The sequence below is a fragment of the Rutidosis leptorrhynchoides genome, chromosome 4 (assembly GCF_046630445.1).
Source record: "Rutidosis leptorrhynchoides isolate AG116_Rl617_1_P2 chromosome 4, CSIRO_AGI_Rlap_v1, whole genome shotgun sequence".
Classification (NCBI taxonomy): Eukaryota; Viridiplantae; Streptophyta; class Magnoliopsida; order Asterales; family Asteraceae; genus Rutidosis; species Rutidosis leptorrhynchoides.
Genome location: NC_092336.1, coordinates 615373414 through 615385601, shown reverse-complemented (window position 1 = coordinate 615385601; position 12188 = coordinate 615373414). Strand labels below are relative to the sequence as shown.

At 36.6% G+C, this 12188-nt stretch overlaps 1 protein-coding gene and 1 pseudogene across 1 annotated transcript; both read left to right on the top strand.

The window, feature by feature from the left end:
• Nucleotides 1-4574, top strand: part of LOC139843041 (lipoyl synthase, chloroplastic-like) — a 34881-nt pseudogene extending 30307 nt beyond the window's left edge.
• Nucleotides 4575-7194: 2620 nt separating this feature from the next.
• On the top strand, nt 7195-8821 carry LOC139839688 (protein MANNAN SYNTHESIS-RELATED 1-like). The gene is made up of 5 exons (XM_071829821.1): nt 7195-7293; nt 7398-7522; nt 7614-7695; nt 7775-7857; nt 7972-8821. Exons 1-5 carry the CDS (start codon nt 7195-7197, stop codon nt 8819-8821), a joined length of 1239 nt encoding a protein of 412 aa, XP_071685922.1.
• Nucleotides 8822-12188: the final 3367 nt, after the last annotated feature.

Below are 12188 nucleotides of genomic sequence, written 5' to 3'. Positions count from 1 at the left end.
AAACTTCCAACTGCTGAAGAATATGGTACTGAAGACATCTCCCCGATCTCTTCCTTGTATGAGGGACAAGAACTCTTGCTTAACTTGAAATGGTTAGCTAATGGAATGCTAACAGGTTTGGCATTGTTCATATTGAAACGTGAAAGCACTCGTTCAATATATTTCTCCTGAGATAGCCATAACCTTTTATTATTTCTGTCTCGGGTTATTTGCATTCCCAAAATCTGTTGAGCCTGTCCAAAGTCTTTCATGTCAAAAGACTTAGAGAGTTCCTTCTTCAGCTGGTTGATCTTCGTTGCGTCTTTCCCTACGATCAAAATATCGTCTACATATAGTAGAAGAGCAACGAAATCTCCTTCAGAAAACTTCTGAATGTAGACACACTCATCTGCTGCAGTTTTCTTGTACCCTTGACTCACCATGCACGAGTCAAACTTCTTGTACCACTGCCTAGGTGCCTGCTTCAAACCGTACAAACTTTTCTTCAGCTTGCATACGAGGTTATCTCCTGAAACCTCAAAACCTTCTGGCTGCTCCATGTAAATTTCTTCATGTAAATCTCCATGAAGAAAAGCTGTCTTTACATCCATCTGTTCAAGCTCCAAGTTCATACTTGCGACCAATCCAAGTATGACTCTAATTGAAGTCATCTTAACTACTGGTGAAAATATCTCGTCAAAATCAATCCCTTTCTTTTGTTGGAATCCTTTGACTACAAGTCGTGCTTTGTATTTCACCACTTTTCCACTACCATCCTTTTTCAGCTTGAACACCCATTTATTTTTCAGTGCCTTCTTCCCGCGTGGAAGTTCTACAATCTCATAAGTTTGATTTTTCTGCAGAGAATCCATCTCATCCTGCATTGCGAGCAACCATTTTTCTTTATCCTTATGAGTTACTGCTTCATGAAAACTTTCCGGTTCTCCATCTTCAGTAAGTAGAAGGTACTCGGATTCTGGATATCTACTCGATGGAATCCGACCTCGTTCAGATCTACGAACTTCTGGAACATTCTGAGGAGATCCACCATCATCTTGATCTTGTGATGGTGCTGAAACGTCTGGCAGATGGGGTTGTGGCTCCCCCTGCTCAGCACCGTCATTTTCCTCATTATCTTCTACTTCTGGCATTTCTTCTTGCACTGAAAATTCATTTCTCATGAATGATTCCGTTGTTGCCTCTGGCACCTGAGCAGCAACATTTGTCTTCTGAGATATTGTGGGCTTTTCAATATCTTCTATTGTCTGGCTTTCATGGAACACTACGTCCCTACTTCTGATCACCTTTTTCTCCTTTGGATCCAATAATCTTTATCCAAATTCTTCATCTCCATAGCCTATGAATATGCATGGAGTGGTCCTTGCATCCAGCTTCTGTCTGAGCTCCTTGGATACATGTGCGTACGCCAAACATCCAAATACTCTTAAGTGAGAGTATGATGGATCCTTTCCAGACCAAAGTTTCTCCGGAACTTCAAAATTCAGTGGTACTGATGGAGATCGGTTGATCAAATAACAAGCGGCTCTGACTGCTTCTCCCCAGAATGGCTTTGGCAGCTTAGCCATACTGAGCATACTCCGAACACGTTCCATGATTGTTCGGTTCATTCTTTCTGCTATACCATTATGTTGAGGGGTACGTGGGACCTTCTTCTCATGTCGGATGCCATATGATCTGCAATAGGCATCGAACTGTCTGGAAGAGTATTCACCGCCGTTGTCGGATCGAAGACACTTTAACTTCTTTCCTGTCTCACGTTCTACCATGACATGGAACTGTTTGAAGTAATCGAACAGCTGGTCCTTCGTCCGTAAGAAATATACCCACACCTTTCGAGAAGTATCATCGATAAACGTCAGAAAGTATCGATTGCCGCCAATTGATTCAACCTCCAAGGGACCGCAAACATCAGAGTGTACCAGACTGAGTAACTCTGATTTTTTCGTTGAAGAGGAATTAAACGAGACTCTATGCTGCTTACCAAACAGACAATGATTGCAAGGATCTAGTGCATCATCCTTGTCTACATTGATAAGCTCCTTCTTTATTAGGGTAGACAACCCTTTCTCACTCATGTGACCGAGTCTCTGGTGCCATAAATTTTGTGAAGCCTCCTTTTCTGCAACATTAATACTGTCTGTGCAGATCTTCACATGAGTCTTGTAAAGTGTGCCACAAATGTGTCCCCGAGCGAATATCATAGCGCCTCTTGACAATTTCCATGTGCCTTTACTGAAATGACTATCATAGCCCTGTTTGTCGAGAGCTATCCCAGAAAGTAAATTCAGCCGAAGATCTGGCACATGGCGGACATCCTTCAGAGTGATTGTGCTCCCAGAACTTGTGTTTATCTTGACATCACCAATTCCGACAATCTCAGCGGAACTGGAATTTCCCATCTTCACAGCTCCAAAGTCTCCAGCTTTGTATGTTGTGAAGTATTCCTTGTATGGAGTCACGTGGTAGGAAGCTGCAGTATCTACCACCCATTCTGTGTCTTCTCGTGAGACGTGAAGGCATGTCTCATCATGGGTTGAACAATAAGCTACATCACCAGGGATAGTCACTAATGTTTCTCCACCCTTATTCTTCGGCTGTGAACTGCTTTGACCTTGTTCCTCTTTTAATCTATAGCAGTTCTTCTTCATATGTCCCTCTAATCCACAATAATGACATTTATATGTTGGTTTTCTGCCATCAGCTGACCTGCCCCTGCTCTTACTTCTGCCTCTCCATTTATTTTTGCTACTCATTCGCTGTCTCCCCCGATTCTCTGTGACAAAGGCATGGGTCTGATCTGTGCCCATGTCCTTTCTCCTTGCCTCTTCACTGAATAGGGCATCCTTGACCATTGACATGGTAAGTTTGCCATTCGGTGCTGAGTTGCTGAGTGTTACTACCAGCGTTTCCCAACTATCGGGAAGGGAACTAAGTAGCAGTAGCGCCTGAACTTCATCGCCAAGCGGCATCTCTACAGACGATAACTGGTTGACCAAGTTCTGAAACTCACTAGTATGCTCGGCAACTGAAGTTCCACTTTTGAGCTTCATGTTGACTAAACGCCTCATCAGCAGGGCTTTATTCCGAGCAGTCTTGGCCTGGTACATGTCCTCCAACTTTTTCCAGAGGACATATGCGTCTGTCTCTTGTGCAACATGGTGGAAGACACTATGATCAATCCATTGACGGATCTGACCAATAGTTTTTCGGTTTGATTTCTTCCACTCTTTCTCTTTGGTAGAATCAGGGTTTATACCCTTCAATTCAATAGGATCGAACAAATCCTTACAGCTGAGGAGATCTTCCATCCGAGGTTTCCACAGCGTGTAGTTTGTTGCTGTGAGCATAATCATAGCTCCGGAAGATGATGTTGACTCTTCTGTGGACATTATCACCTTAAAAATAATTTTTCAACACAAACGGGGTTGAATTGTAGAAAACAGAGATCACCGTTACGTCCGGAACGGTTGAAAATGGTGGAATAGACACTTCGCGGCTTAAATTCCACTTACGGGGCAAAATTATAATTTTTATAAACTTCAGGGACCAAAAAAATGAAATTCTGAAAATTTCAGGGACCAAATTGTAAAATTTCAGAATTGCTACAGTACCGCTACAGTACTGTTACATTGACTGCTACAGTGTCGCCAGCTGCTACAGTGAATTGCTACAGTGATCGTCTTCTCCGGCGAAAATTCCGGCACCGGTCGTCTTCTCCGGCGAGATTCCGGCGAGTTGACCAAACTTTGACCGCGTTTTCTGGGCTTGTTATAACTCCGTTTAAGTCGCCGTTTTTTGCGTTGGACTCGGTTCGACGAGACGAATCCAATGGTACACTCAAAATTGAATTTTAAGAAAACTTCAGAAAACTCAAAACTCGACCAACGTCTCTAACCAAGCTCTTAATACCACTTGTTAGGAAGAGGGGATCGCCTGGACGTTGGGAGATATAAATTTGAGAGAAAAACAACTCTATTACTCACAAGAATAGATTTACAGAGTATTACAAAACTCTTACCAAAAAAAAACTCTCAAGCTCACACACACTCTCTAGGTTGTGATTACACTTCTCTGAATGATTTTGGATGATTTACAACTGAGGTTTGCACCTCTATTTATAGTAAAAATTCTATGGCGGTGGAATGGTGTGAACGGAGAAGGTTGGCGGCCGTCATCATCATCAACTTTGCTACCTCCATATGAGTTGTCAAGGTTGCCTACTTTGAATATCTAGAAGGTGGGCTTCTAGATTGTAGGCTGGAAATCTTCAGATATCAGTTTCATTAAATTTTATGAAAATCTGTATTATATCAACTGAATATAAACTTTGTTGTTTCTTGAAAGCTAGCTAAGAAGTTTTTGGGTAGTGTAGATACGAGCAGAGTTTATCTGTCCTGAAACATGCAAAGGTTAGCAAGGAAGGAATGATCACCAAAACTTCGATAATGTTGGGACTTGGAAAAACTGATGATGAGTTGAAGGAAGCCATGGTTGATTTGCTTTCGATCGTTGTTTACATTTTAACTCTTGGGCAGTATTTACAGGCAAGTTCTTTTCCAGGTCCATATCGTTAATATAGGGTGTATGGAAATTATACAAATAATAGGTAACCATTGGCTCAGTGTTGTAAAACTCCCCAATTACTCCTTGATTACTCCTTTTTGGGAATCGGCCGATCGGATTTTTCAAAATCCGAGTAATTATTTGGTCGACATTGGTCCGTGTGTGAAAATCAGATTTAGTTGGTCAAAATAGTCAAAATCGATATCAGTTAACATTTTAATATGAATTAATTTAGATTCACAAAGTTCTTGAACAAATAAAGATAATGTTCATGTTTCTAGCTCATTATTTTAACGTTCGTGTTTATTTTCATGGATTTCTTGTATATTTTACCCTTTATAAATTTGATATTATTATTTAAATGTATAAAAAGTCCAATCCGTTTACTCTCGAGTAGGGTTGTACATGGTCCATACCCGGCCTAGACCGGACCGAAATCCAAAAGTTTTATGAAAATAGGAACCGAGGACCGGATCATTCATATTATCATATATGGTTCAGTTTGGTCCGGTTCTAGCTTCGGTCCAAGCAGTTCGGTAAAACCCGACCCATATATATATTTATGAAAAAATAATATATATGTTATTTCATTCCTATATTTACAAACACACTTCATATAATTTTCCAATATATGACGCACATAAATGAAAACAATTATATAAGTAAAACTAATCCAAGTTCAAAATCAATATAGTAACCAAAGGAAGCTACACCGTACAATAATTTGGTTTTGCTACCAGTTCTACAATATAACAATTGAGTTGTTTATTAATTTGTTAATTATTATTTTAGGTTGTTACGCACATATAGTTTATAAGTGTAAGACGAATAAGGAAATCATTATGTCCAAGGAAGCTACACCTTCCAAAATTCGGTTCAGTTCAAAATCTTGGTTTCTTCAGGTTTGACCCGGACCGAACCGAAACCCGAAATAATGAAAATATATGGACCAAGGACCGGACCAATATTCTCGGGTATTCCAGTTTCGGTTCGGTTCAGTTTCTACTCGGTCCTCGTTTTTTCTGGTTCTACCCGAACCATCCATTAAATGAAACATTGTAATATTTTTTTATACAAATTCACTTATTTGGTTATTCAATATTGTTGTTCATTATCCTTCTTGGGTTTAAACAAAAGTTAAGTATATGATTATCATCTGAATTCTTTTGTTATACTATTATAAGTGATAAGTGAATTAGAATAATCTTGTACAGTATGGTCTATTATAAGTTATAACCTGGTGGAATATGCTTACTGTTTTTTATAGCTAGCTTTTTTTGCAAGGTTAGGTCTTGTTTTATGCTTTATATTATAACATAATAACTTGCAATTTAACATTTTAGAGTTAATTATAGCATTGGTCCCTGTGATTTACTCAAGATTATACCGCTAGTACTTATCTTTTTAAAATTATCCCGGTAGTCCCTGTGGTTTTTATAATGCATTAGTTCTTAACTAATGCTAGTTAATTTTTTCGTTAACTAATTACATGTGTGTAATACTCAAAACACGCAGGGACTGTTTTTGCGATTTGTTGAGAAATGGAGGGTTTATATTTGAAGTACTCTCACTTCAAATATAAGTGAGAGTACTTCAAAAGGTTTATCACCTTATTTGATGTGGGTGACAACTGTCAGTATGTCATACTCTATTTTGAACTGTACATAAACATAGTATGGTATTGTTATTGACAACTGTATCTATGTGTTATGTATTGAGAAGTCAAACTAACATTCGTCATCCCAATCTAAATGTTAACTTCAATATGAACAACTATGAATTTGGTCTATGTTCTTTCAAAATTACTTTTTCCGTCTGTCTAAAGTTCACTGTAATTTAAAACACAATTCACATGCATATCAGTTCAATTTTTTAAAATGAAATCATTTTATAACCCAAGTCAAAATTTGATTCAAGCACATATCAACATCATTTAAAACCAACAATAGAATTAGTGTTTTTTTACAAATTTGGTAACCCCAAGTTCTTGATCATTATTATACTACACTTGAATGTCACTAATCATACCTGAGTCCATGATCGACATCAGAGTTCATCGTTTGTAACAAATGTAACTTAAAACTTACAACCGAAATCGAAGTACTTTGGATTTTGGAAGTCCGTAAACGTAATTTTCACCTATGAAAGGTGTCACGAAATTCAAAGAGACGTGTATTACTCTACGATTAACCAATCACGTATCATCGTAAACTAAATGCAGTCTCCCATCACCTCAACGCTTATATGACATAAAGATCTAACAGTAATTTCCGGCAAAGTTTAATGATCGAATGTCTATTCTTGAAAAAGCCAAAGTAGCTAATGAATCCTGCAAGCTGTATTCGTTGTCCGCATACCAAATTTAAGCTTCCCTTCTTCTCTTCTCTACTACTTCCTCTCTTTCGTACTCAACATTCTTCTGTTTTTTCTCTATTTTTGGAACCGGATGAAACAGAAAGTTATTCACATCCCTATTATATACGCAACAACAATTAGATCATTATCATTATCCAACACATAGCATAACATAAAAAGGAGAATCCTTAGTTACTGAATCTAGACTATGCTTTAATCCTGGCTCTTAAATTTGTTACCTTTTCTAAATCAAGAGTTGGAAGAAACAGTGCGTCCATGGATATTAGACAAGTTATGGGGGCAGTTCTAACATTTTCCATGTTTATGATGCTTGGAAACATGATCAAAAGAGACCACTTTGATGGCGATGTTTTGGTAAGTGTATGGAAATCATACCTTTTATACAAATTTCAAAATCGAACTGTTTTAAAACATTAGCGTACTTAGTTCGCATGATAGTGCGGTCATTTTTCTTGCAGCTTGATGTCCCAGTGAAATCCAACGTTGAATTAGACGCCATGATAATGACGAGGCATAGTCTTTATCAAGTTAATGATGAATCGAAAAACAATGGCCAACGCTTAAAGCTTTGTTGGAGTAATTCTTCATTACGTAAGTTGTTTATATTTCAAGATATATGCGATAGGTATCTCCGAATAACATATTTTTTTTATCTAACTGTACGTATCTGTTAATGTTATGGCGAAAGTACGAGAGAATACAGAAGGTTTTGTTACTTTTTCGCTTACTAATGGTCCCGAATATCACATTTCACAGGTTCAATCTCACTTGATTGTGTTTAGAATTTATATTTTTATATAATTATTTTTATAACTCGCATAAATGGTTCACACAGGTTGCTAAAGCAGTGCAAGTTGCTAAACATCTTGGTGCAACTCTTGTGCTGCCAGAGATCATTGGTAGCAAAGGTGAAAAAAGGTTAGTCCAATTAGTACAAAGCACAAATTGCACATATGTAATGCATTTTAAATTTTAATTTGATTTATAAACTTATAGTAAATACACTTACTCATCTAATTTGATGCATTACAGGGGTTTCGAAGAAATTTATGATGCTGATAAGTTCATGACGAGCATGAAAGGCGTAATCCAAATAGAAAGGCGTAAAAATCCCGAAACATTTGCACAAAAGCTCGCTAGCGTAAAAGTTCCCTACAACGCTAACCGGAACTACATTATGACTAATATCGAACCTCTATTTCAAACAACACGAAACATACGTGTTATAACTTATTTTCCATCGGTATCGATGAAACAAGGGAAGGTTGAAAAGGATATGAACCCACATTCGTGTTGGGCTGTCTTTGAGGCTCTTCGTTTGAAGCCCGAATTGCAAGAAGTAGTTGACTCGGTTGTAGGGCGACTAAGAAGTCGTGAACCGAATGGGCAATTCGTTGCAATCGATTATAAAAGTGAGATGCTGGGAACGAGCACGTGTCGAAGTAATGCAAATAAAGGGATGAAAAATTGCTACAACCCGGTTGAAATTGCGCAGTTTCTTCAAAGGATCGGGTATCCACGAGACACGTTAATTTACGTGACGCAGTCGAAAATGGATCGTAGCTTACGTTCGTTTAAAGATTTGTACGGCAACACATTCACAAAGGAAGACATAATGCAAGGAACAGAGAAGATGAAGTTTATGAGTTCCGAGAGCGCAGATTTGGAACGAGAGATTATCGATTTCTATATATGTTCTGTTAGTGATGTTTTTGTGCCTGCAAAATCGGGTCTTTTTTATGCGAACGTGGTTGGTAACAGAATCGCTGCAAGCAAGACAGAAGTTCTTGTGCCAGCTCAGATAACGTCGAGCTTAGCACAAGACCATGTCTCGTCTTACATATCGAAAAGGAGTCATCCAGCGTATACTTGCTTCTGTTAATAAACGAAACCCAAAGTTGTATCTAAAGCTGAAATAAGACGACTCTAAGTTAGTCGCACGTGTTAAACATTAAATGTGTAGTAAAAGTATCGTTTTTTATTTTTATCTCTGCGATGTTGATGCAGCTTAACCATGTCATAATATGAAGATTGTTAATACATTTAGCAATATACTGAACATTAAATTAAAAAAAGTTGAAAAAAGGTTTTGTGCAAATCCAATATACAAAAGATTTTTATTTAAATACACATGAATATACCAAACAACTAAGGTGTACAAATCGGGCGCCATTGTAATGTTCAGGTGTTATCCTCATTTTCTCTTGATGAACCTGCAACAATTACAATAGAGACCAGCCACAATTGCCAACTGAGCCCAACCGTTGTCGTGAATTTGCCCAAGAACATGATTATGATGACCTTGAACCAAATACGCTCTTTGTGTGTATATGTGTGTGTTATTAAGTAGGTGATAGGATCTCACTTGAAGTATGACAGTAAAGGATATAATTCCGACAAATAAACGATTTTTGGTAACTCCTTGGAAAACGTTGATTCACTTGAGATTGACACCTCTTTAGATTAATGTGCATCCGAGCATTAAATTCATTAAATATCTGCAGTTAAATTCATTAATCTAAAAAGGTGGCAATCTCAACCCATTACCTAATAATTGTTGAGAAAAGTGTCACCGAATTATAGCAAACCGCTAGTAATACTTGAAATAATGACAATAAAGGAACACCGAGATTTAACATGGAAAACCCCAATAGGGTAAAAACCACGAGCAAGGAAAGAAACGTTTCACTAATAAGAATAATATGAATTACACTTCTCTCTAATTACAAGGATAAGCACTAATCTTTATATCTCTTGTAATTAAGAGACTAAACACTCAAACTCTCTATTAACTCTTTTAGTACATAAGATTGAAGAATATTTTGGGATGAGAAAATGAGCATAAGTTAGAGCTCTATTTATACTACTCAAAAATGGGGGTTGGAGAGTATGAAGATGAAAGCCTTCATTTGAATAGTGTGGCCTCAAAATAAATGTGTTAATTGACCACATCAACTCTACCATCCAAGTTTAATATTCAACAATCTCCCACTTGAAGATTCGATTGAAGCTCAATCAATCTTCACACAATAATCCTTCCTTGCCAATGATGTTACTTACGTCTCTGCTAGGCCGCATGAGGAATGGCACCAAATAAACTTGTCACGATTGATTGATTTTGTTAGAAAATCAGCCACATTTTTATCAGTATGAATTTTCTGCATATCCACGGTTCCTTCTTTCACTTTTGAAATGTCCCGTTCATATTGATTATAAACGTTCCATATTAATTGATTTCGTTACGAGGTTTTGACCTCTGTATGAGACGTTTTTCAAAGACTGCATTCATTTTTAAAACAACCATAACCTTTATTTTATCAATAAAGGTTTTAAAAACATTACGTAGATTATCAAATAATGATAATCTAAAATATACTGTTTACACACGACCATTACATAATGGTTTACAATAGAAATATATTACATCGACATATGTTTCTTGAATGCAGTTTTTACACAATATCATACAAACATGGACTCCAAATCTTGTCCTTATTTTAGTATGCAACAGCGGAAGCTCTTAATATTCACCTGAGAATAAACATGCTTTAAACGTCAACAAAAATGTTGGTGAGTTATAGGTTTAACATATATATATCAAATCGTAACAATAGACCACAAGATTTCATATTTCAATACACATCCCATACATAGAGATAAAAATCATTCATATGGTGAACACCTGGTAACCGACATTAACAAGATGCATATTTAAGAATATCCCCATCATTCCGGGACACCCTTCGGATATGATATAAATTTCGAAGTACTAAAGTATCCGGTACTTTGGATGGGGCTTGTTGGGCTCGATAGATCTATCTTTAGGATTCGCGTCAATTAGGGTGTCTGTTCCCTAATTCTTAGATTACCAGACTTAATAAAAAGGGGCATATTTGATTTCGATAATTCAACCATAGAATGTAGTTTCACGTACTTGTGTCTATTTTGTAAATCATTTATAAAACTTGCATGTATTCTCATCCCAAAAATATTAGATTTTAAAAGTGGGACTACAACTCACTTTCACAGATTTTTACTTCGTCGGGAAGTAAGACATGGCCACTGGTCGATTCACGAACCTATAACAAATATTTACATATATATCAAAGTATGATCAAAATATAATTACAACCATTTTTATTATGTTTTAAAGATTTGAGTGTATTAAGTCAGCTGTCCTCGTTAGTAACCTACAACTAGTTGTCCACAGTTAGATGTACAGAAATAAATCGATATATATTATCTTGAATCAATCCACGACCCAGTGTATACACGTCTCAGGCAAGATCACAACTCAAAGTATATATATTTTTGGAATCAACCTCAACCCTGTAAAGCTAACTCCCACATTACTGCATATAGAGTGTCTATGGTTGTTCCAAATAACATATATACATGGGTCGATATGATATGTCAAAACATTTGCATACGTGTCTATGGTATCTCAAGATTACATAATATATTAGAATACATGTATAATACAATATGAGTTAGCTAGGATATGATTAATATAGATTTGTTACCAATTTTCACGTAGCTACAACAAGCAAAAATATCCAATCTTGTTTTACCCATAACTTCTTCGTTTTAAATCCGTTTTGAGTGAATCAAATTGCTATGGTTTCATATTGAACTTAAGTTTATGAATCTATACAGAAAAAGTATAAGTTTATAGTCGGAAATACAGGTTAAAATTCGTTTTTGTAAAGGTAGTCATTTCAGTCGAAAGAACGACGTCTAGATGACCATTTTGAAAAACATACTTCCACATTGAGTTTAACCATGATTTTTGGATATAGTTTCATGTTCATAAGAAAAATCATTTTCCCAGAATAACAACTTTTAAATCAAAGTTTATCATAGTTTTTAATTAACTAACCCAAAACAGCCCGAGGTGTTACTACGACGGCGTAAATCCGATTTTACGGTGTTTTTCGTGTTTTCAGGTTTTAAATCATTAAGTTAGCATATCATATAGATATAGAACATGTGTTTAGTTGATTTTAAAAGTCAAGTTAGAAGGATTAACTTTTGTTTGCGAACAAGTTTAGAATTAACTAAACTATGTTCTAGTGATTACAAGTTTAAACCTTCGAATAAGATAGCTTTATATGTATGAATCGAATGATGTTATGAACATCATTATTACCTCAAGTTTTCTGGATAAAGATACTGGAAATGAGAAAAATGGATCTAGCTTCAAAGGATCCTTGGATGGCTTGAAAGTTCTTGAAGCAGAATCATGACAC

What these genes read in the sequence shown, in the direction of transcription:
- LOC139839688 (XM_071829821.1), top strand. Translation starts at nt 7,195, where the DNA reads ATGGATATTAGACAAGTTATGGGGGCAGTTCTAACATTTTCCATGTTT. An exon ending in AAGCTTTGTTGGAGTAATTC is followed by an intron (nt 7,523 to 7,613) that starts TTCATTACGTAA and finishes CGTATCTGTTAA; the next exon opens with TGTTATGGCGAAAGTACGAG. An exon ending in GGTAGCAAAGGTGAAAAAAG is followed by an intron (nt 7,858 to 7,971) that starts GTTAGTCCAATT and finishes GATGCATTACAG; the next exon opens with GGGTTTCGAAGAAATTTATG.